Here is a 25,251-nt window from a genome sequence, read left to right on the forward strand (position 1 = left end):
AGGTTATGTCATTCCATGAGATAATGTGGAATACACAAAACTGAGCCACGAGGCAATGATCTTAATGTCTGTACTTTCTTTATGGACACAACCTGATAAGGATGGATAACAGTATCTTCGTTTAAAGGCACTGGCGCAAACAGAGGACACTGAGGACACTGTGGACTTGCTGGGGGACTACATCTTACAAGTGACCTGTTACTATTTGGGACCTGAGCAATACAGCTGGAGAATGAATGCCTGGGTTGCTCTGATCACACAGTTTCTACGGCAACCTAATACCAGGTGAATTTGGATAAATGGAAAGTTTACTTAAGAAAAAAATGCATGAAATTCAATGGACAAAATACTGACTGTTAATACATTTATTGTAAAAACATACGTCTACATACTGTCAGCATTGGCTTTGGACAATCAGCACTCATGCACATGCTAATGCAAACAGACAAACAGTCAGCATTCAGTTTGTCTTCACTGGAACTTTTTAGCAAAACCTTGAATAAATAAACAGCACCTCCATGCAACAAGATATCTTAGAATAGGCTGGGACATTATGAGTTTTGTTTAACAAAACATGAACAGCATGAAAGCAATTCAGCAAAGTAATGTCTTCCACTTAGCTGATTTCATTTTATAAAATAGATGTTGAAAAAACACTTTGACTGCATGCAATGATATGAAAACATATCAATCAGCTTATCAATGTTTCTCAGAGCAGTGGAAAGGGTACAGAAAGCAAACAACAAATATGGTTAAAGGATTTCAGTGACTAATGCACAATTATCCCAAGCTTGTGTGTGCTCATGAGATTAACAACAATACACACACACACCGCTGAGAGCATGCATATAATAATCAGTTTTTGAATTTGGGTTATAGCTCTGTGTCTTCATGGGGAAGACTTGTGCGGCTGACAGCAAAGAAATGAGTCCTGGGTCCCCTCAGACTCTAATGAGGACCTGGCGGTGAACTAAACAACCTTCTACATGATTAAATTTGTACAACTCATTAGGCAGCAGTGATTGAATATGCAGACATGTAAATGGTGAGGCTTATGAGCCTGTGACCTTGCAGACTATGAACACACCCTGAATCTCTACATGGAAATGCACCCTTTAACATTCTTAAATGTGCTGTGATAATTTTCTGCACAGTCGGCAGCAGCCAATCCTAGCTGCAGCTGTGAGCTATATTCCCCAGGTGGTGACCAAGCAGGACTCCTGTCATCAGAGCAATAGAGTTAGACTTAAACATCAGTTCATTTCTGGCCTGGGGCTTGAGTCCTGCTGAAGAAATAGAGGCATAACCTTCAAGGTTCTGTGTGAAAAATACATTTTTGACAATGCTGAAATAAAAATGCAATGTGGTGTATATTAGTCATAAATCATACTTTCATTTTGTGCAACTTTTCACTTAGTAAATACAAAATGCCTACACAAACATAAAACAAAAGCTTCTCCTTCACTCTCAGAAAATCATTTTGGCAGGAGGTGAAAAGGGTCCATTAGGATTTTTCCATATCAAACACTGAAGCAAGTAAAAAAACAAATTACTTTATATTCTCTCCATAGCAGCCATAGAATATTTATGTGTTAGCAGGCACAAGGATTGTGACTTCATATTGTGTTTCTTTCTCTACAAAATCTCAATTTATGCATGCAGAAACGCACTCAAAGCCAATGATATTTATTGATCACAACGTACTTTCAAGTGAGGCAGCACATCTCCTCGGCTGTTAAGGTGTGTCTGCATAAAAACAATGCAACTGTGGAAAAAACGATGTGACTCGGCATGTAGGAAATTCTGCTAAATAAAAGGAGACATTCCAATGTGATTATTCCAAATGCCAAATAAACCAGATCACCTTCAGCTCAGAGTAAGAACTCAAAGTGCTCCCAGCAAAAAAAGGTTGTCTTTATTTGTTTAGTTTTTTCCTTCAGCGGTATTCATCAGCATTGAGGCAGTCAAAAATAGCTCACTCATGTTGCAAATGGAGAGATGAATGAGAGTGAAAAAAAGGCACTTCGGGGAGAGAGAAGGCTTTACAGGCTAATTGTGATAGCTTCTCATACATAGTGTATCAGCATGCACGGTGCCATGTACTTCATGCCAGAAGAAACAGTCTCCTGTGGGCAGCTGTGAGGAAATGAGCTGTGTCTAAAATGAAGACATGCATGAATTTGTACCCAGCTTTTCTCTCAGATGTGACGTGGAAGAAACCACTCTAGTTTTGAATGCATCTCGGTCACGCAGTGTTTTTGTATCCTGAGGTCAGAGCGCAGCAATAACACTGTAGAGTAAGAAAATGTATCAGTTAAAGAGCTTTAAGCATTTTATGTGTATATTGAAAAGACCTAAAAATTGACTTACTGACAAAGTGTGGCCTAATATTGTTTGTGCTGTGTGACGTTCAAAGTGTGATGCGTTATCTTACATAATTTCCCCCCATTTCCTTTCTGGAAAACCATAAAAAATGAATGAGCCCTCAGAAATCATTGCTCTCCAGACTATAAATTCTGTTTTTAATTTTTATGACACATTCGGGCAGAAAGATTTCCAGGACTCAGCATGCAGCTGAACTCAGAAGAAACAAAACCAGTTCCTGGAAGGTGAGATAGCGAAGGTGAAGATGTGAAATTATGGCCCAAAGCCACAGTGATGCTCATTAAATGTTGCTCTGGCTACGGAAAAAAGACGTCTCACTATCTGTGCACAGAGTAGAGTTTTAAATGTAGAACTGGATCCTGATGTCTAAACCACTAATGTAGGAAAAATGTTAATTGATTTTTGTGTTGAACTCACGGGATAGATGACACACTCCTCATACAAGTCACTGCTTTGTTATGACTCTTATTTTGTTGATTTGCATGACTCCTCTTCTCTTAGGTTACACTTAAGTACTTTTTGCCATGTAATTAAAATAACCTTTCTATGTTGTGCACAATATACTGTAAAAACAAAAAGCTGTGAGCAACCTGCTATAGAAGAAGAATGCGCATTTCCACTGTTTTGTACAGCTAATGCTCCGTAACACACTCCACTTCTGCATAAGTGAATCTGACAAGGCCATTTCACTTTACGGTACCAAAAGTGCACTTTTATCTCTACTCTGTCTGTCCAATCAGTGGAATTCAGTTTGGATAGAACCAGGTGGTAAATGTGCCATGTGGGATCATGTAAGTGCAACACAAATAGATCTGTTTTTCTCATTAACTTGTGACAAGGCTTGTTTATGACATGCCTGAACTCTTGTCCTTTACTCCTCTGCTGCACAACAGATCAATATTATCTCAGGCCTGTAGTTTGTCGGAGGAGACGCGCCTTGTGTTTTCCACTTATTAATGGTGAGTAGAACTGATAGGGGAAATTGATTGTAAAAGACAGACCAATAACGTACACAGAACACACAGTTACAAACACAGTGTTTCATACATTGCATTTATTGCTCATAAGCATTATTGAAGCCCTGCATTATACATGATTCCATTTTTTCCAAAAATGTAAACATCCGCTTTTAATAGTGTTAGAAATATATTAAATCCTAAACATAATAAAATTTGGCTATGATTGCCCTTGAAAAGTTCATTGGTAACAGTGTCCCAATCCAGAGCAAAGACCTAGCTTTGGCTTAAGCAATACACATATTCAGGTGCACTTCTATGTTGCTTCTCTGGCCCAGTTTTCTCCGTTTTGTGGATATATTTGTCTGGGTGAAAAGTGGGCCAGAACCTTCCCAAGAGCCTCCACATGTAGACAGAAATTAGATTTATTACCCAGAATGCCCCACAGGGGAACACTGTCCCCTGCCCTGTCTAGGTAGAATCGATGGAACACAGAGTGGAGGGGAGAGGAGTGGAAAAGAGCGAGATCAAGATGGGAAGAAATAGCTATTTTGGATTTTAGCGCACCCAGGAGAGAGAGAGAGAGAGAAAGAACATCCTGAAAAGAGAAGAAAATGCAAAGAAAATTGAAAGGGGTGAGCAACAAGGTTCACAACTTGTTTTAGACATACAGCTATGAATCTAAGCAGTAGGTGCAGTTTTCAGACCTTCTGCCAGTTTACCCCTGAACTTAAAGTGACGCCTACTCAACCCTCTCTCCCAGGCTGAACATGCAGACTGCTGAGGAGTTCAACCAAGAAAGGCTGTTTTATTTAAAGCAGTTATGATCAATATTTTATATCAAGAATAGAACATAAGTTTTGTATGTGAAAGGGTTTAGTCATTCCACAACTATCCACGACTTAGCCTTAACCTTCCTCTTGTGTTAGGGTCGGCATCTCTAGCAACTTGTTTGGGTTTTCTGGCTTTACACTGTAAATTCTAATCAGTTACCCTTAATTTAAAAAAGCGTGAAAATCATAGCCTCAAAATAAAAAAAAGAACTGAATAGAAATTGTATTTTACAAATACCTACACAACAAAAAAAAAAAACAGTGTTACTAAAAAATCTACTTTACATGTACTCATGTAAGACAGTGTGTACTGTATTCTAAATAACGCTCATTTAACTTAGGTCAACTAATTTCACATTTGCTGCGTCTACAAATGTCTCAGTTTTAGTTACTTCAACAGCAAACAAATTTACTTGTTAACACTGGTGATGTGTGGATCAATCTTGAAATAGCGATACTTCCAATTCCAATGTTTACTATTCTTGGATCAATGCTCATATTCAAAGTTTGGTATGTACTGTAAGCTCAGTAATTTGAGGAAAATGTGCATTTATTGACAGGGGACACAGTGAGAAAAACAACTATACCTATGCTGCCTAGTCTAAATAATATCTTATTGATCGGAACTACTTCTCCTTTTGCCTGTCAACTACGGCTCTATAGGTCAGAGAGTCCTTACACACTTGAGACTTTGCAACGATACAGAGTGTGATAGTGTTATGAAGCAGCAGACTGAAGATTTTGAGGAGAAGAAAGGTGCTGTAAAGGGAAAATAGACTCCCATCAGTGAATCCTTTGGCAGCTGCACGATTATCCATCTATGTAGTGGTGATGTTTATGTATCTGTTTAGACTTGGCTCACTTTTTGTTTTCATGTTCAATCACACCACATTGTTAAAACTAGCAAATGACTTATTCAGATCATTATTTACCCTGCCTCACTAGGCAGGTCCTAAAGCCTCTTTATGTTACCTGAGCTAAAAAAAAGAGAGAAAATATTGAACTTTCATCAATCAAGTCCAAGTACAACTCCAAATCAATGGTAAGGTCATTCTTATCTGTGGGGTGTTCAAATATACCGCAGGGATTTTTTAAAAACCAGGTGAGATTGATTTCAATCTAATTCGTGTGATAGGGTGTTACTGTACGAGGCGAACTACACAGCACCTCCTGTACTTGATACACAGGACGTGTCGCAGCAAAGTGTGGATTCTAGATTTTTGGTCATAAATCCTGACACTTAAACCTCGCTCAGCTTTAGTTGGATCTTCATGGTCTCATTCATCATTCTCATCCATCTGTCATCAGACCACAGTGGACTTTGTAAGTGATGGATCGTGTCATGAAAACCAATTTAATGTCAAGCCTCAGAAAAACACAGAGAGCGAAACTTTTTTTAATTAGTTCAATAAAGTAGTTTTTTAACAATCATTAATTTTGTTGCATTTAAAATCTAACGTGTTGCCAACTTAGTTCACAATACATATCATCATATTTCTAATAGTATCCACATGTGTTTGCAGTGCTACTGTAAACAGAGAAGGGCTGTTTGTCTCAATGTGACTTGCAGTCTTTGTTGATGCAACTCATTGACAGCTTCTCAAAAATTGTGAAAGCAGATCCTTGCTCCTCTGTTTGTTCTTGCAGTGTCTGATAGACTCAGTCAACAGCCACTCAAAGTCCCCACGAGCTGCTGTACAAAGCAACAGTAACAGATGGTTAGTGCGTGTTTGTGTACATACAGCACATATGTAGGTCAGGTACGCAACGTCACTGGTTGCCATGGGAACTAGGTATTAACATGACTGCAATCTCTGGGAGAAATCGACTTGTGGACAAGCTCTTGCTCTCACACCTCTTATCCCCTCGTCCCCATTATGTGGGAATATTCACCAGTGAAAGGTGACATGGTCAATGTGACCTCCTCTGAGATTGTGCTGGTGATGAAAGAGGAAAATGACGCATCACTTTATTTCAAACTGAGAAACATCAGCAAACACCTTTGCTGACATTAACCTGAATGCTCTGTAAAAAAAAATAGAAATAAAAAGATCCAGCACTCTGCTTTAGAATATCATTGCTGCCTCACACTTTATGCCTGTCTTGGATCTGTTCACGAGTGTCTGTACATGACCTTGGGGATTTACATGAAACACAAAGGGATTCTCTCTGCCTGTTTCAGCCTGTCTCACTCATCACACATTGTCTCTAACACACAAACACACACACACACACATATATATATATATATATATATATATATATATATATATATATATATATATATATATATATACATACAGAGGCATGCACTCTGTATGGTGCACGTGATTGGATGCAGTGAGCTGTTGATGCATGTTGAATGCTGATGAGCTTCTTTGGGTGCTGTCTTGACAGAAGGAAGAAGTGGTAGAAAGCTTCCTCTGTGCCTGTAAAACAGGGAGAAAAGAAAGAGAGAGGAGACAGACCCTTAATGTCAAACCCTGCTCTCACCACCATGCATATGCAGTGCAGTATGGATGCACTGACATATTGACACACATAAGTTAAAAATATTGCTGCCCACATGTGACTCTGTGATGCATTTCTGCACTTTCTTATCCAATAATTAATTGGCATTATGCTTCAGAGAACTGTAGTGTGCAAACCCACCAGCGAACATGGGCTTCCTCTCCCCTGCATTACCCCACACACAAACCTGCTTAGGCCTTACAGTGTCCCAATTCTTGTGTTGGTCCAAGCTAATGAGGTTAAAAAAAAAATTTGCTTGCAGCACACCAGGGAAGCTTTTGGGGTCAGCAGCATGCTGAGTAAGTTTTGGTGTGATACCAAGCCTTTCTGCCATGAACGTTGTTCAGATTATAGTGAAACTGCACAAAAACATATTTCTGCCCACCTCTTTTTGTTGGAGTGTGTGCATTCAAAAAGTTAAAAATAAAAAAACAGGGACATCACAAACTAGTTTTAGCCCCAGCTGACTTGGAAAACTGAAAGTTTTATAACTTTTAACTGCAATCATGAACCTGTGCAATGATCAAACAGGGGTGCTTGCAACCAAGGCCTTCTGCTCCATTGCACTGAGGAAGGCTTTGCTAAAACATGTTTCCCACGTGCTATAGATGTTTTAAACAAACACATTTTTGTGGATTTGGGAGGGTAAATGTTTTAGGCTGTACTCTGTGGATTGCATCACTTTTACTAAATAGTTTTTTTGTTATTTATTCTATCAAGTATTGGCCCTCGTCATCTTTTACAGTGTTTAAAATCACCCATCTGGGCAGTTAACACCGTCAGCTGTTTATCTCACTGAACCAAATAATTTCTCACCTAATGGAAGTAAACAGAAACAAACACAAATTCCCATTTTCTTTGATGAATTTAAATAAAATGTGTGCTACATTTGGAAAATGTTCAATGCACAGATGTACAGTTTGTAAAAACAAAAAAGTCTTTGTTTTTACAAAAAAGTCAAACAAAGACTTTTTTTCAATCACATTATTTTAATGCAGTCTTTTTCAAATCTACCCTCACATATTTAATGATATTTCAGACTAGAGACTGGGTAGGCCAACAACTTTTTTTTTTAAACCCTTCCTGAGTTTGCTTTGTGCTTTGGATCATTGTCTTGTTGAAAGTTACACTGCCTTTGGCTGCATTCATTATTCCTTCCATTTATGTAAAGCTCCAGTGTGCGATGCTGACAAACACCCCAAAACATCAGTTGGCCTTCATCATGTTTGGCTGTGGGAATAGTGTTCCTCTCCTTATAGGCAGAGGTTTTTCCCTTCCAAACAAACCTTTGTTCTCATCAGACCACATAATCTTGTTGCAGTTGTCCACATGCTCTTTATATACTCCACACATGCTGCCTTGTATCTAGAAGTAAGAAATGGCTTCCTGAAAACATTTTTCCAAAGAGATACAGTCTATGTCTGACTGTGGAGGCAAAGACTATGCTCAGTTTCAAAATGAGGTCATTCAAAAGCTGTTTTCCTGATCCTATTGCACTTGTTGCTCTCAGCAAACTGCTTGAGACTGCCCCTGGAGATCTACCCACTTTATTACATTTAAAATGCAAGTCCAATTTGCCACACCTGATGCCACTCGCGTTAGCTGTTAACAGTCTTTTCCAAAGACCCAACACCAACACTGAGTTTACATATTAAAGGTAATTGCATAGAGCAAGAAGAACTCAAACATATGCACTGATATAATTCTCATTATTTTACGATAGCTTTCCTTTTATTGAATCTTTGACTATTTGATGATAAACAGCTGGAACTCGCGACAAGATGAACTGTGCCCATTACATTTAGGATTAAATAAAAAAAAAAATCCTTGTCTTTCTCTAATGTCAAATTTACTGTGCTTGGACTGCTTAAACACTGTGCACTTTATTTGGTGAAAAGGTGTTGTAGCCAAAACCAAGGGTTTGGCTGTGAACTTATTTATGTCATTAATTCACTTTATATATGTTTAAACATAAAAGCCACCAAAAGTTAAGTCACAAATTTTTATATGGCAAACAAAAACATTTGTACAAAATAGTTTTGAGTTTGTACAGTCAACGGCAGACACTGCTATTTTTTGAACACATCCCTTTCAACTAATTGCCTAATTGCACAGCCTTAAGAGATTCATATCATGAATGCTGGGTCTTGTTTGTTTTCTGAGAATCTACTGCACCTACTGGTAACTTGTTTTCCATGTGACAATAAAAAATATACTAAAAACCTGGATTATTCTGGTTAGTCACATTGTACTGCTATTATTTTTGAACAACCCTGTACATTTCCTTCTGCTCAATTCACATTCTAATATTTTTATGGAAATGCTTTTGTGTATAATGTTTCCATTTCAGTTCTTTACTACAGCTGCCATGAAGAGTCTGGGACAGGATGCGCCGTGGTTTTATTTGACTGTGTCTGCTCTGGTAGTTAATCTGTCTAGAAATGGGCTCCATATTCGTCGGGGATGAAAATATCCACACAAGCCCGCTCCCACCACTCCTGATGATTGACTCAGAGATGATGCTGGCTGTCTTCACTTCCAACAAAATGGCTCAGCACTCACATCCAATCGCTGTCACGCTCTTCACTATGATCAAACAAGTGACATGACAGCACATTAGTTTGAGATAAAATGTGCATCTGACTGTATAATACTGAGTTGGATGTATTTTTGCACCCCTGCTGTGAAGATTTGAATTGCTTTAAGTGGCTCAGTCTTTTTCTATACTAAATAAAAGAAAACAATTCCAGGTATTTTAAACTGTAGTGAGAGACATCTGAGGAGTTCCTCAGTAACTAATCAGTTTGAAATTCAATACTTTATAGGAAATAAACCTTGACAAAATTCCTTTTATGTATTATACTAAATTGGCTTAATACAGCTATTTCAGTGTTGATTAATGGTCTGTCAGCTAAGGCTGAGTTTACCTTCTCCTCGGTTGCCTCTAAGTCTTAAATTAAACTCCAGCTGACTTTCTAATGATTCCAGTGGACAGATAAGCCTGTATTAAATCTTCTACCTAATTAAGTTAATTTCCTATGTTACACTGAGAATACCATCTTTCTATATCATCTGTGGGGATGAGTACTTTCTACCACAAGCAGGGGCCAGTGATGAATCAAATGTAACGACATCTAAGTAGTGAGTCATCAAAACAAACAAGCCAATTCAATTAAATTTACCTAGTCAAAAAAGTGTTGACTCCTGAACGGCGAGCAGTGTTTTGACAGAAATCCAATCCAAGCATTCAAAAATGGTGCAAAACTCATGCACACTCCACAAACAAAATATGTACATCATTAACATTGTATCTGCCATTTTTTTCTGTGTCAAAAATTGATATCCAGTTTTATCAAACAGCAGTACACATTCACCAGAGAATCACAGAAAATCTTCAATGACAGACTTGAATTTGAATCACCTATAAACATTCTCACCTCAGGGAGCTTCACTTATTACAAGGATTCTTGCTTATGTTCCCCAGCTGACAATTTCATTCTGTCCACAGCCTTGAGTCCACCAACTCAAGCCCACTCTTGTGCTTATAGAGCCATCTTGTGGTACTAAGAGGCTTTTAAATAAAACAAACCGTTTTAAAGAAACACAATAAAAAAACTAAATATCCAAGTTAGATTTTTTCAAAAGGAGCTCAACCTTATACATCATGAAACCCTATTTCATGATGTATATTAAGCAATGTCTTCTGCTATTTTCACTTCCTTTTAGCCCATACATATTGCAAGTTTATGTTGCACCTCTAAATGGTCACACTCACTTCTTACTTCTTAAATAGTTTGTTCGAGTGACTAATCTTATGTGGAGATCAGTATTAGAGCATCAGTGTGAGAGGCAAATATAAATATGAGGCAGTGTTATATTATTATGCTTGTGCAACATCCCCTCCATTCTTATTATCCATCCTCCTTATTGTATAAGCTACAGGATCAGGAACATTTAGAATTAGTTGAGGTATTTTTGTATTTCATATAACTAACAAGTAGGCTAAGCTCACCTTAGCCCTAAGATAGCTGTAATATTTTATGCGAGCTTAAATCACAAAACAAATAAATTTTTACCTAAAAGATTATACAGATTGTTGAAATCTATATAAATTAAAATATATATATATATATATATATATATATATATATATATATATATATTTTTTTTTTTTTTTTTTTTTTTTTTTTCCTAATCCTTTCAACTTAATCCTTAAGTTCAGGGTTTGAAAAATAATAAGATGTATTTAGAATTTAAATATTTGGGCTTGAAATAAACTGAATGGACAAAGAAAACAAATCAATACATGTTACACAAACTTTATAAAATATATTGAATGCATTTTTCTGCATTTGATGCTTCTTGCGTGCAGTGGTATGAATCCACAATGACACAAGCATAAAATGCTACAAGCGGTGTAGTATTGTGAAAACCTTTTTCTGTGAAGTAATAGCCGGTCTTGCTGATCCTTAGACTAGTGTGAAACTGCCTTTGAGCTTCCCCTGGAATCATTAAATGTAAAATTGACCACGACAAATACAGTTTCAGGGACTCTTCCGTACAGCTTCTTACTCATAGCTCATAGCTTCATCTCTGTTTCCTGTGGAACCAGTAATAAAAACATAACTTATGGAAAATCTGTGATCAGGAAGTTTATCATATGATGAAAAGGCAGGTTTCCCATTTTTGCAATAAAGCAACTACAATTAACCATCTTTCAAAAAATGTGTTAGAAGCCCATAAAAATGAAAAAGAAAACACAAATTCAACTAATATTTCTAGTTAAAAAGCTGCAGAACCTGAACTGAACATGCCCAAGTGATAACTGACTTTAATATTCTCCAGCAGTTAAGCTCCTGTAGGATTTACAGGGGTTTACACTACAATGACCTTTTGCACTAGTTGAATCTTGGCTTTTTTATAGAATATAGTTTCTTATAGAAAGTTTTTATAATGACATTTGCTCTAAGAATGAAAAAACTAAATTTCTTAAAGTTATGTTTTTATAATGCGAAAATCTGTTCATTTTCGATGTAACATCCACATATTATGGCCTGTTTGCTGAAGCTAATAGTGATCTGTTCAGCCTCCAAGCTATATAGTCACTCTAGTGTAGCTATTTGACTTTATTCATTTCTATTTCTTTTTTTGTTTTATCATGTAAGTGGATAAAAACTTTATAACTTTAGTTGTGAGTGTTTCCTCTAAAAGTCTGGAACTCCATTTCAGGTAAACCTCACCCATTTTCGCTTGCTGATCCTAAAAGTTTACAAGGTGCTCCTTTGAAACAAATTTACCAGTTAAATTAAATAACTATTTAACATGGGGATGTGTTAGAAAAGAAATGCATTTTAAAAAATAAAAAACACCATTCACTTTTAGAAACTAAAGTTTGTGTAAAGTGAACTAAAGTGTTATTGCCGAACCCTTGTTTGCCAAAGTGGGGTCAGGGGCCCCCTTTAGATCCTACAAAGAGTGCTGGAAAGAGCTCAAGGACAGAGTGACCTATTATTTTTCCACAAACATATAAATTCCCACAGGTTTCAAATTTAAACACATTTGTCTAGTCGTTATAAAGAGCGCATTTCATTCTCCCAGCATTACATTGGTGATGTTTTACCTTTAGCTGGGGATGTCTGAATGGGGCCGTAGGAAGAAAAAAAAGAGAGAGTGAGGGAGGGAGGGAGAGAGAGAGAGAGAGAGAGAGAGAGAGAAATCGCTTCCCTGGCAGGCATCATCCCCCTCAGTCAGTCTGACCGCCCACAGTCCGGGGGGAAGAAAGTGCTGCTTTGTGAATGAAGGGAGCGGCGGAGGGCAGAAAACAAACTTTACCAACCTTATTTCCGACGGCTCTCCATTTTACATTCAGCCGGGAGGTTCGCGGTGCAACAGGCGACACCTGGCCGACGAGCAGCAAGAAAATACGGTAAGTCGCGGCACCTTTTAGGACCTTGTGCAGCACTACTAGAAAGCAGATTGACGGCGATTTCTTTCGACGGAAAGATGCAGGCACAGCAGCCAGACCGTGACTGGAATAAGTGTGGTGAGATGGGAGATAGTTTCAGTGCAGAATTTAACTCCAAAGGGGGCATTCATCTTCTGTAGGGGGCTTTTCTTCACTTTTCATAAACCGTAATTTTCAGTGATTTGGGGATTAAAGCGGATTAGCAGTTTGCATTATGCCTTCCAGTCAATTCCAAAAATGATACAGTTGTAATTTATTTCAGATTATCTGGCTATTTAATCCTATTTATTCCCAAGTGAAACGTTTCACCGTTTCATGCAAAGTTTCCATCTGCTTGCCAGTAGTTGTGTTTCGCAACATTTTATGACTCATGCAGAAGACGTGCGATCCCAGTGTCACCATGAACAAAAAAAAAAAAAAAACAGACTCTTCATAGAAGCCCCATTCATAATGATGTGGGGTTTCTCTTTTATGACCAATGTTGTGAACACAATTTCCAATATGTGGTTCTTTTCATTTGCAATACGTATTAGTCTCCCTCCCTTCACATTTAGCAATTACTTGATGTTCTTGGTCTATTTCTATTTTTGGAGGAAATGGAGGAAGCATATGTCATTAAAGTGTAAAAAAGAGCCAAGCATGATGTGGCCAGTGGCCAGACCAAAGTTGACACTTAGCAACGGACATTAAGATAAAAATCTTATAAAGAGAAAAGAAAAAACAAGCAGACAAAGCACTTTTCAGAAGCTGGAATAACAGCATTTTAATCAGCTGATAGCAGAAGCTTTATAGAAATGGAAGTGGTGGTGATTTTTGTTCTTTTTTTTGGCAGAAACTATCCTGCTGTATCTGTAAGTATCTGTCAATCATGGTGCTGAGTTTGGCCTGTGTGGTCTGTCTCTGCCTGGTGGTGGGGGTCTGTAGTGACCCTTGCCTCATCATCAGCGAGATCAATGCCGACAATCCGAGACTTGACACCACAGAGTTCGTGGAACTTTATCACACCAGTGGACAACGGGCTTCTCTGGATGGCTACACTCTTGTGTTTTATAATGGAAATGGAAACATAGCATACAAGGTGATGGACCTGAAGGGCTACAGCACAGATGACAGAGGGTTCTTCCTGGTGGGCTCAGTGGACATGCTGCCCAAACCGGCCATCCTTCTGCCCCCTAACACAGTCCAGAATGGCCCAGACGCTGTTGTCCTCTACCACACATCTGCTGCTCGCTACAGTGAGAAGATGAACGTCACAGCTGTTGGGTTGGTGGATGCAGTTGTGTACATGACTCGCCGTACAGGTGGCGCAGAGTTTCTAGCTGAAATTCTGACCCCTGGAGAAGCGGCCTTTGTAGAGGATGAAACTGCACTTGAGGGGGACGAGTCAATTGAGAGGTGCCTGCTGTCTGAAGATCGCTGGGGCTTTCAGGTGTCCTCACCCTCCCCAGGTCAGCGAAACAACTGCACCCCACCCGCCTCCCCAGCAACCAATCCAGTGATTACTGAGCTGAAGCTGGGAGGAGGGCAGGTTGATGGGTTTGTGGAGCTAACAGAGGCTTCAGCTGCAGGTCCTCTGGTGCTGGTAGTGCTGGATGGGAAAACCGACAGGGTCAGTGTGAGTGTAGACGTGAATGTGGACACCTCCAGGAACGGGTTAATCTCCATGACTATAGAGAAAAAGTACATGAAAGGTAATGCAGCTTATCCTCACTTAAACTTTAGTCAAATCTTTTCTGGTTTCATTCTGTCCATTGCATGAGGAAGTCATTGTGAGATTTAGTGTGTTTTTTTCCTTTTTTCAATTCCTTCACACTTTTGTTTTATTGTAAAATGTTTGTTCCTCTTATGATTTCAGGAGATGAGTCTGGGGCAGTGGCCATTTACAGTGGTCGAGCCACAGACTTCCCCGTGGGCAGTCCACTGAGCCAGATACAGCCTTTAGATGCGTTTGTGTTTGCCGGACCTGGAAACAAGCCAAGTGCCAATCTTACAGAGACTCTCATCCCAGGCAGACAGCCCCATCAACTCAGCAACAGGCAAGAAATTATGAAAGTTAAGAGTTTTCCATTCCTGCTGTATGATGTGTTTTCAGTGTTTCAGTAAAGTTCTGTGTTGTGAAATGTGCAGTTAGGCGTTTTTCATTTGGTGGGTGAAAAAGGTTTGCTTGTGACCACTGTTCCTCTTTGCAAACGCATTTCTTTCTCTGTTTGGTGTGTGTCGTCATTATGGAAGCAGTGGTAGATTCATTTTTTATAACAGTTTTGTTTTTTACCAATTCTCATTGGTAACCTGATAAAAATAAAGTGCTGGTGGTGGCAAAAGATGGAATCTGACAGATACTGCAAGTCATTTTTATTGACATTGTAGTCTGCAGTCTGAGTCAGGAATAACATAACAATTTTGCTGACAAGAAGCTAAAAAACCACCTAGGGTAATACCATGTGTTCATTCCTGATCTCTATTTTACATTGAAATAGCATTTAATGATTATAGTTTAATATACTGTTAGAACAACTTAAGATTATATGCATTTCACTGTGCTGCTTGAAAGTTTTCTCTTTCTGCATAAATATGACTTAAAACAGGATCAGATAAGGGATATCAAACTAAACAAATCTGGCAAAACATTACAGTTGTTATAGCTTACATGTTTGTCTGTGGCAAAAGTTGTCATTGTTATTGTTTGAGGAAATGTTAGACATTATTTTTTATTGTGGAAAATAATCCAATCTAACTAAAATGCCTAAAATGTACCTGTAGCTTTTATTAAACATTTTTTAATGGGTACACTTAATATACACTAATTTATATTTAGTCTTAAAGGATTCACAAACTTTCAAGCAACATCCTATATGCAAAAATCCAAGTTTGCATCAACTGATGTAAACAAACTTTGCATTTTCTGATCAACCAACTGTGATATATAAATGATATATGGCTCAGTTTGTAATATGTATTTCTTTATCACTGTTTTATCAGCTTGAGAGAGGGAGGCTTCTACCTCAGTCGCTGTGGTGTGGCCACCTGGGCCAGAGATCCTGGTGTTTTCTGGGAGGCCCCGCAAACCCCTGAACAGCCCAACCAGTGCCCCTGGCCAAAGAACTGCCCTCACAGTATTGGTGAGTGTAAAAGTCTGTTTTATAATTGATAAATTTAAAAAGATAAATTTTTCTGATTCAGCCTTTAGTCAACACTGAAGAAATTAAAAATAAGATTTCAGTCTCACATCTTTGCCCACTTAATTGTTACTGATATATTTCACAGCAACAAATACTAGTTGCAATTTGGAATAATCAGCATATTTGAATAATTACTGCTCATATTCATTGCATAATTCAAATATTTTAGTTTGTGATTAAAAAAAAAGTGCAAATCCCTAAACTAATGACATATCTCTCCTCTCTGCCAACTCTCCCTTTCCCTGCTGTGATACAGTTTCCCTCACTCCACCACACTCTGAACAGCCCTTTGTGCAATCATATATAACAAAATATAATTAAAATTTAAAAAAGTTATTAAGCAGAAATTGTTGCTCTTCTCTGATTAGTTAGAAGGGTGAGTCGCCCTCAGATGCTATTAGATGTCTGCACTTCTGTTAATGCTGTTCAGTGAGTATATTTCATAGGAGACTTCCAACGCACCTCTTTAAATGAGGATAAATCTTGGAGTCTATTTCATATTTGTTAAAAAAATAATTTTAAAGTGCTCACCTTACAAAAAGTAAATTGAATTGTCATGATTTTGGAACATTGCAACCCAAAACTGATGATCATTTTTGAATAGTTGCACAGGTGGCAGACAGAGCCGCATATATATGCATGCAAACCTGGAAACATTTAAAGTAATTTTTTCAGGGTTTTTTTCAGGGTTTCCCAATGATTCATCTTGGATGATTCATCTTGGATGAATCATTGGGAGGCTATGAGAAAAACAGATATAACATACAATTGTCAAACATCCACAGACAGTATGTTGACCTTAGCAATGTTAGAGATCATTGTTAGGTAAGGAAGTGGGAAACAAAGCTTCATTGCTGGAAAAAATCTTAATAGTTAAGCAACTTAGGTTTTTCTTTAAAATATTGCTTTAAATGGTAAATTTTTTGGATTATTTGCAAGAAGACCCAAATATAGAACATGGGCATTTAAGCATAGTCTCTAACTCAGATTTTTTATTTTGACTTGCTGAATTATTTCTGATTCTGATATTTATTTATCACAATTAAGGATTAAATGTGAGATGTCAGCCCTGGGTTACATCTAGAAGATACAGCCAAAAACAAACAGCTCTTTGTTCCACTTAAATCAGCAGCACAGACAAGTCAGGATATTTACTTTTTTATTGTATTTACTGCAGGTGTGCAATTATAAAGTATGCAGCTAGATTTTTCAGCAAAGCTCTCTAACAATCCTCAGCAATCAATACCAGTCCTGCAGTAATGTAAGGGACAGTGGGAGAGGTGGTTGCAGTTATAAGGGTAAAAAATAAAAAGCTGCCTCGTTCAGTATGATTGGATGTTACTTATCAACTGGTAACAGAAAACTGACGATACCTCACTGAGCATGTTTGCATACTCTTACAGTAAGCAGCCCAGTTACAAAGAATTTCAGTTGTGGTTAGATTAATCTGGCGGTCTGTTGGCATCCCAACACTCCCTTTTGACCCTTAACAAGATGAGCTACTACTACTACTCTCCTTTCGGCTTATCCCGTGAGTTCAGGGTCGCCACAGCGGATCATTGTCCGCATGTTGATTTGGCACAGTTTTTACACTGGATGCCCTTCCTGACGCAACCCTCCCCAATTTCTACCGGGCTTGGACCGGCACTGCATCGCTGGGGAGGGGGGATGGGCTGTTAGGGGTTCAGTGTCTTGCCCAGGGACACTTCGACATATAGCCAGGGCTGGGGATCGAACCACTCACCCTGTGTAAGCAACTGCCTTTACCAACTGAGCTATAGCCGCCCACTAACAAGATGAGCTACAAAGGATGAATAAATGGATGGTTACACAGGACTAGTCCTGTCATCACCATGAGGTCACTACTAGATCTCCACTCTAGAAAATCTCTGTATAGACAAAGAAAATATTGACCCATAAATTCTTGTAAAATCACTTCTTTTTTCCATATTGAATGTTGAGTTAAACCATGTGCTGTCTCTGTTTTTATATTTAATACATGGGTGGATCAGCCTTGTCAACTAATAAATTCCTTCTCATGCTAGTGAATCCAGGTGGTACAGACACACCCCCTCACCTTCCACCGTGGGGGAATAGTGACTTTCTGATCAATGAGCTCAATACTGATACACCTGGTGCGGCTGAAGACGGCGAGTACATCGAGCTGTGGCACCCATCAGGTCGCCGAGTCTCTCTGCAGGGCATCTGGATTCTGCTGTTCAGTGCACACAACAACAAGCCCTACAGAGAGATCAGCCTGAGTGGACACTTTACCACCTCTAAGGGTTACTTTTTGCTGGGCAGTGACAGGTTGGTGCCAGCTCCATCACTTCGCCTGCCTCCCAATACCATCCAGAATGGACCAGACGCTGTGGCCCTCTACCGCAGCGCTTCTGGCCCACCTTCAGCGGCACAAAGGGGAATCCCCACCAAGGGTCTGCTCGATGCTGTTGTGTATCGGCAGAGAGGATCCGATAAGGAGGCACAGGAACTGAGTAAAGCTCTGACCCCAGGACAGCTGCCTCTGTTGGAAGATCCAGAGGTTCTGCCTGGTGATGAGGCCCTCAGTCGCTGCAGAGGCCTATACCCTGCTGACCTGTCGGCTTTTTCAGTAAGTAGTAAGAGTATGCTACGGTTAAACAGTGTGTTTTAGTTCAGGCGCTAATACATGCTCCTGACATATTAGCAGAAACACATTATTGTCGAAAATGAGATGAATGCTCATTAAATCATTTTGTGTTTATTGTCTAAATTACTTAGTGTCTCATTCCAAGTATGATTTGCCACTTATAGGTGGCTCCACCTACTCCGCTAAGGGAGAACAGCTGCCCCCGCCCACCTCCAGCCCCAGAGGGTGTGGTCCTCAATGAAGTTGCTAGTGGCCACTGGACAAATCACAGCCAGCAGAGGGCCTTTGTGGAGCTGCATGGTCCCCCCATGACAAACCTGGAGGGCTTGGTGCTCACTGTGTTTGATCAAGAGCGCAGTGGGACTGTCATAGCCCTGCCTTTGACTGGATCTATTGACCAGGATGGATTTTACACTGTTGGAAATGTCACTAGTCCAGGTGAGGGCAGTGGAACACCTTTTTTAAGATCCTTTATAGATGTACAACTAGTAGAATCAAACAAAAGTTTTTCTATATCTCTCCATCATTATCTTGAATCGTTCCCACCATCTTTCACCTCACTCCTTCACCTCTTCTCTCACCTGCATAGATCAGACTTTCCCCGACGGCTCCACAGTACCGGTTCGTGGAGCTGTGGTCCTTTGTTATGACCTGTTTAGTGTCTGCAGAGCTGGCACAGCGCTGACTAACTCCAGCCTCAGAGATGTTCTTGTGTTTAGTGAAAATCGGCAGCTGTTGTCTTTTTTGTCCACCACCAGAGGGAGACAAGTCATTCCAGCTCTGAGGTAAACACAGAGTGGACACCACTGCATCACTTTCACCTTTTTAAACATTTACACTAATGATAAGTCACAGACCTAATTAAGAATATAATCTGACAATTAAAATATACATGTAAAGACCAAGAGCTTGGTTAAACAACTTTGGCTTTTGCTTGGCCTCTTGATCGCAGCTGGTTCACTTTTATGAGCGGGAAGTTGCCACGGCAACCTAAACTGCAGCGCTTACCATGGTGGTTTAATTTGGAAGTACTGGGTCAAAACAAATCAAAATTTTATTATTTACACCTCTGCGCCTTCTGTGACTGTGATTCAAAGGATTTTTACAAGTCACGCATAGTTGGTTTGCTTTCAATAACATCATAATAACATACAGCTAAATATATCCATAAAAAACTCACGGCGGAAAAAAGCAGAAAAGCATGATATTCATACAGTAATACCACATATGAGGATGTGTTACCACTTCTGCTGATCCATATCCTGGGGAAAACCCTGAATTTCTGTCAGCGGCTAGATCTGCGTGACTTGTTCAAGCAGCATTCTAATTTTGTGCAGCTCAGGAGAACAAAAGAAAGCTTGGCCAATAGACAGTAACATAGTTATTTATTTGTCATTTTTTAGTCATTTTGATGCCATAATGGTCAAGAATTTCAAATCTTTATCATACAAATAGTAGGCTTTTCTATTTTGTATTTTTTGTCAAATCGGATTCAGTTTTTCTAGGTGTTTCAGTGAAACATCCATTGACCCTTTATTTCTAATCACTTATCCTGTTTAATGTTGCCGGGTTCACCCTGGAGAGGTCACCAGTCTATCTCAGTGCCTACAGAGGGAGACATACACAGACAGACAACCATTCACTCTCACACCCACAGACAATAATGAGTCACTAATTAACCTAATGAGCGAATAATGAGTGTGGGAGGGAGGAAACCCACGCAAGCACCTGTGACTGATTTATAAAACAACTTGCCTCTTTAGTGTAAACATGCTAGTAGTTAATTCAGTAATTTAATTTAAAGAACATTACAGTACTACAAAATACAGTTTTGCCAGGTGTATGCATTCAGCTTTCTGTTTACTTTATGCAGTTGTAGGCATCCTTAACTTTTGTTTTCCTTATTACTGCTCCATGTACAGTATAGCATATTTGTATATTCATACATTTATTGTTGTATATATTTGCAGGTCGGTGGAAGATGGCCCTGTCTCACTCAGCCGGTGTTCATGCTGCGATGCGAGGAGCCCCTCCTCCTGGACAACCTCATCTCCCACACCTGACAACACAAACCTCTGTCCAAGCTCTGCTTTCTCAAGTGACATTGACCTTTGCCTCGGACCCCTGTCCAGTGACTGGCAGGAGCAGTCAGGAGGTGAAGACACAAATTGCAACCACAATTTTAATTTGATTTAAAATATGTCTCTGTTATTTAACAACACTGTGTAGAACAAATTTCTGATTTTGGTTGTTTTTTTTTTTTTTTTTTTAGAAGTAAAGTTACAGCAATGTAGAGATAGTACAACCTTTATGCCAGATTTAATGGAGAACTTTGTTGCAATGTTTTTGTAAAAACATCAGAATTGTTTTCCAAATGAAAGCGTAAAAGTTTTGTGTTTTTCACAGACTGCAGTGCTCTGATACAGGGGAAGAGGGTTGCTGAGGTGGCCAACTACCTGGAACAGAGGTGTCACTGCGGCATCTCGGCCTTGTATCTCCAAGGTTAGACACAGTCATTGATTATAAATTTAAATGGCCACACTGTTGTAATTTATATAAATACAAGAATTGACTGCTTCATAGCTGAGCTTTGGAAAACTAGATATTACAACTAAATATTACAGACCACTGACATCTTTGGGAGAACATGAGTCCTGACAATCAACACAGTGGTGTAAGTCTGTGTTGATGTGGAGTTTTAGTATAGTAGAGATGAGGAAACACAATATGGCATGTGTCGAACACTGTCCTGTGGAGGTAATCAAACACTGTTCATGTTGAAGGAGCCAACTTTACCTGCGTGTCTGGGTGGCTGCGAGTGTGGGGGAACATCCAGGCGCTGTCAGACCATCAGAAGGCCCTGATCATCCAGACATCACACATGAATCCTTCATCTGCACAGGGAGATGTCTGTTCTTCTCCAACCATGGGCCGTTACACAAGCACAGGTAAGCACCTTCATAGCACATAATACCAGATACCTACTACAACAAAGCAAACACAACCAGTAGCAGACTTATGCCTATGGTGGTAGATGCCCCAGCAAATTCACTGCTAATAAAATAGATAATCTGTTAATCAGCCTGTAGACTGCTGTGAAAATCCACCTTGTTCAATGTCTTTAATATGGTCTCCTGGGTCTTAAGTGACACTAAATAAACCTGAGCTTTGAAGTGATCAACCCTCAGTGCTCTGTCAAATATGTTGAAATTATCTTGTATCTCATATCATCTACATTTCATGTATATCTAAATCTGTCTAGACATATTGTCCTTTTTGAAAAAAATGATTAGCTATTGATTGTGGTAACATCTGCTAGATCCGACGTTGAGGCAGAGGGGGACATTAGGATTGTTAAGATAATTATGAGCTCATCCAAAGTGCAGTGTGCAGCCAGCATACTGTATTTATAAAAGGTATATTCTCTATTCTATTCTTAGGTAGGTACATCCTCACTGTTTAGCCTGGTCTGAAAGCACAAAGGACACAGTTTAGAATGACTTCGATTTTATGAATAGATACAAAAGGCAAACTGCATTCTGCAGCACCTTTCATACAGAAATAGCTTTGTGGTTCACATTACATCTGCTCTTTTTCTATTACCAACTAACCATCACTCTAGACACGTTCGAAATGAATGCAGAGAATGAACACATAGAAGGTCACAGTATGATTGTGAAAGCACTTTGAGCTGTTAATATTACATGTCAGAGTATTAGCTTTTATAGTATAACATAATAGGAGTTATATAGGCTTCATATGTAAGGGATTGGTTTTTAAGTTTGGACCCAATAATGCGCCAAACACAACAGCTCAGTTTTAAGAAGTTTTATTAAAAGGAAGATAGTTTGCAAAAGCAGGATCGAGATATAGCAGGCCCTCTGACTCACTAGATGGTGCTGTGCCTCAGTTAGAGTGAATGGATGCGATGAGTGACAAGTGGACATGAAACAGTGGTGGGGAAAGGTGCAGTGATCTGGATCTGTGGAACAGAGGTTATAAACATAACCATTCGTTCCCTTTCAGTCGATTCACTCGGTACATCCCAAGTATGGGATATATATTCAAGCCCCACCGAGCAGCTCTCAAACCCAGGGACAATATCCCCAGTAGCCAAACTAGTGCATCAAAGACCCAGCAGAAAGAACAGAATAACCCGCTGTAGGTGCTGTTACATCCAGACCGTAGAATCGGACAAAAGTGTGCGGAGAAGACCAACTAGCTGCTGTACACCTATCACCCACAGTTAACCCTTTAAATAACGCCCATGACGTTGCCACAGCCCTGGTTGAATGTGCCCTCACCCCAACAGGCAAAGGGAAACCTTTGCTGCTATAAGCCAGAGATATAGCTCTGCAGCTTAAGGACTATAGATCTATAAGCTCAGAGTCTGGTTCATGTCTTACAGCTCACCCAAATCCTATACTGTGTGGACTCTGCTTTGTGTCATGGTTTATCGGGGTCTCTTGTTCAAAAACCACTAGCTTTATGTATACGGACCATCCAGTTGTTTTAATGGCTGTGTCGTCGTGTTTAAACTCTTTCCTAGCCTCGACCCTGGGGTTACAGATTGGCCTGATAGTGGCCGCGCTTCTACTGCTGGGACTAGGAGCTGCTGTGTTCACATATTTCTACAGGAGGAGGTGAGAACTCTTTTTACAGTGTTTACACTGTTCTCTTTATAAGTGCACACTGATCACAGATAATTTTAAGTACCTCTTTCCACCATGACAACAGAATTACATTTCTGTATTCTTTCTTAATCTTTCACAATATTAATCTTTTACATATGACATTTCACCTTAGACATTTTCTGACCAAACAGTTCTAGGTACTTAGTTCTAACAACAACCCACTGGGATGTTTTTTTTTCTTCTTGACGTTCACACCTCTAGTAAAACCTAAAAAAGGTGTCACATCACACATCACAGTTATTTTGGCAAACTGTCAGTACATTACTTTGTTTGAATACGACTGACTGGAAAGTGTCAAATTGTGAGATTGTTAAAGTTGTTGTCTCTATTCTCAGGCGTCCTCTGGACTATTACACCATGGAGCTGAGTGAACACGGGGAGGGTCTCTCTGATCTTTAATCCAGGCTTTGAATCACTGTGCATCGGGAAGCGCTGGTTTGCATGGGAGGACTTCAGTAGAGGGAGCACAAGATGAGGGTAATCAGAGGTTAATTTTACCTGTGCACAACTGATTGTGGGTTTGTTTTGAAATAAAATGCCACCACAAGTGCCCTTCCCCATGTCTTCGGGAGATCACTGATGAAAATGACTCGTAGTTGTTTGGTAACAGTGTGGTCTTATCAAGTGTGTGTGGTGTGATCACACCTGTGACACTTGTCAAATCAGGCAACTCATGAGTTGAATTTTATAACATAACATAATCGAATTTTTAGTGTACAACCTTTGCCTCTGAGCAGTGCTGGCTACTACTTTAAAAGGAAAAGGAAGACAAAAGGGAGGATTTTTTTAATACTTGAGTCCTAAATGGTCATTTTTGTTGACTTGTTTATGTTACTGTGGAAGACACCTATAAAAACATCTTGATTTATGCAGGAAGCTCATCATATTTTTACCTGGTAAAATGGTGTTTTAACAAGAGGCTTTATAACCAAGATAATATTTGTTAAGCTCACATTTATCCTTCAATCTGGGTTGATTTCCTGCTTTATTTCCATGCCACATGCTGTAAACATAGGACTGTAGTCGTCAAAAGGCTTCATTGTCTTTTAAATGTGAAAGTCTTTATAACCTGCGATGAGCGTCTGTAACCACTTGTGTGTGTGCTTTCTTAAAGTGAATTGTTTACATTTTCTTGATGGAGAATTGATACAAAAATATCCAAGAGCTCAATGTTGGAGTTATTTCTTAAATGAAGAGTATTTTTTTAGAGTTGAAATTGCTTGGCTGTTTTGCAATTTTTACTTGTCTGTCTTACTGTTCATTTGACCTGTTTGTTATTTGGTCAGCTAATTCCTCATTTATTAGAGGGAAACAGCCATCTCTGCCGCAGCTATAAATGTAAATACTATAGATATGTATTAGTATTCTTTGGGAGGGGGGTAACATATATCGCCAATTGGAAATGTTAAATTATTGTAGAAAATTCATAACTTTGTGATAGGTGTAGTTGTATTCCAGATTTTAATGGATTCTAAAAATCAAGGTTTAATCAAAATAATTTTAAAATTGTGTCCAAGAAAAGAGTCCAAGTGCCATGAAATGAACATATGCTATATTTTTGATAATGTCAGTGTGCTGCTTGCTGTATATTGTGTCTTACCCATCTGCTGAGGTGTAAAATTTTTGCTTGTCTGCATGGAGAGATTTCTGCCCTAAGTACTATTTTCTCAGTTGTCTTTTTTCAACAATGCCATTTCTCGATCAGATTTATTTTGCAAGCATTTTATAAGCAACACTGCTGTTTTCATGTAAGTTCACCAATTTTTGTAAACATGAAAAACTATACGTAAAACTAGAAAATTGTAAACTAAGGCCTTTTATTGTACATGTTTTTAATTTTAGGTTTTGTGTAAAACAGTACATGACATTTAGTACATTTTTAAACAAAAGCAGGAAGAGGTAGTTGCAGCTCAAGATTCTACCCCAAATAATATATTGACATGCAAATGCAAATGACCACAAGCTGACAAACATTTAACATGAGAAATTGCTCAACAATCACATTCATCTCTCTCTCTCTCTCTCTCTCTTTCTGTCTCTGTCTCTGTCTTTTTCTGTCTGTCTCTCTCTCTCTCTCTCTCTCTCTCTCACTTTCACTC

The 25,251-nt window shown here is 39.1% G+C and overlaps 1 protein-coding gene across 1 annotated transcript; it reads left to right on the plus strand.

Moving 5' to 3' along the window:
• Positions 1–12,376: 12,376 nt before the first annotated feature.
• On the plus strand, positions 12,377–24,856 carry si:ch211-183d21.1 (uncharacterized). The gene is made up of 12 exons (XM_067488547.1): positions 12,377–12,611; positions 13,483–14,341; positions 14,506–14,686; positions 15,630–15,769; positions 17,875–18,440; positions 18,623–18,896; positions 19,048–19,243; positions 20,429–20,613; positions 20,865–20,960; positions 21,242–21,406; positions 23,008–23,101; positions 23,488–24,856. Exons 2-12 carry the CDS (start codon positions 13,519–13,521, stop codon positions 23,549–23,551), a joined length of 2,784 nt encoding a protein of 927 aa, XP_067344648.1. The 5' UTR covers positions 12,377–12,611; positions 13,483–13,518; the 3' UTR covers positions 23,552–24,856.
• Positions 24,857–25,251: the final 395 nt, after the last annotated feature.

Source organism: Channa argus, chromosome 20 (assembly GCF_033026475.1).
Source record: "Channa argus isolate prfri chromosome 20, Channa argus male v1.0, whole genome shotgun sequence".
Taxonomy (NCBI): Eukaryota; Metazoa; Chordata; class Actinopteri; order Anabantiformes; family Channidae; genus Channa; species Channa argus.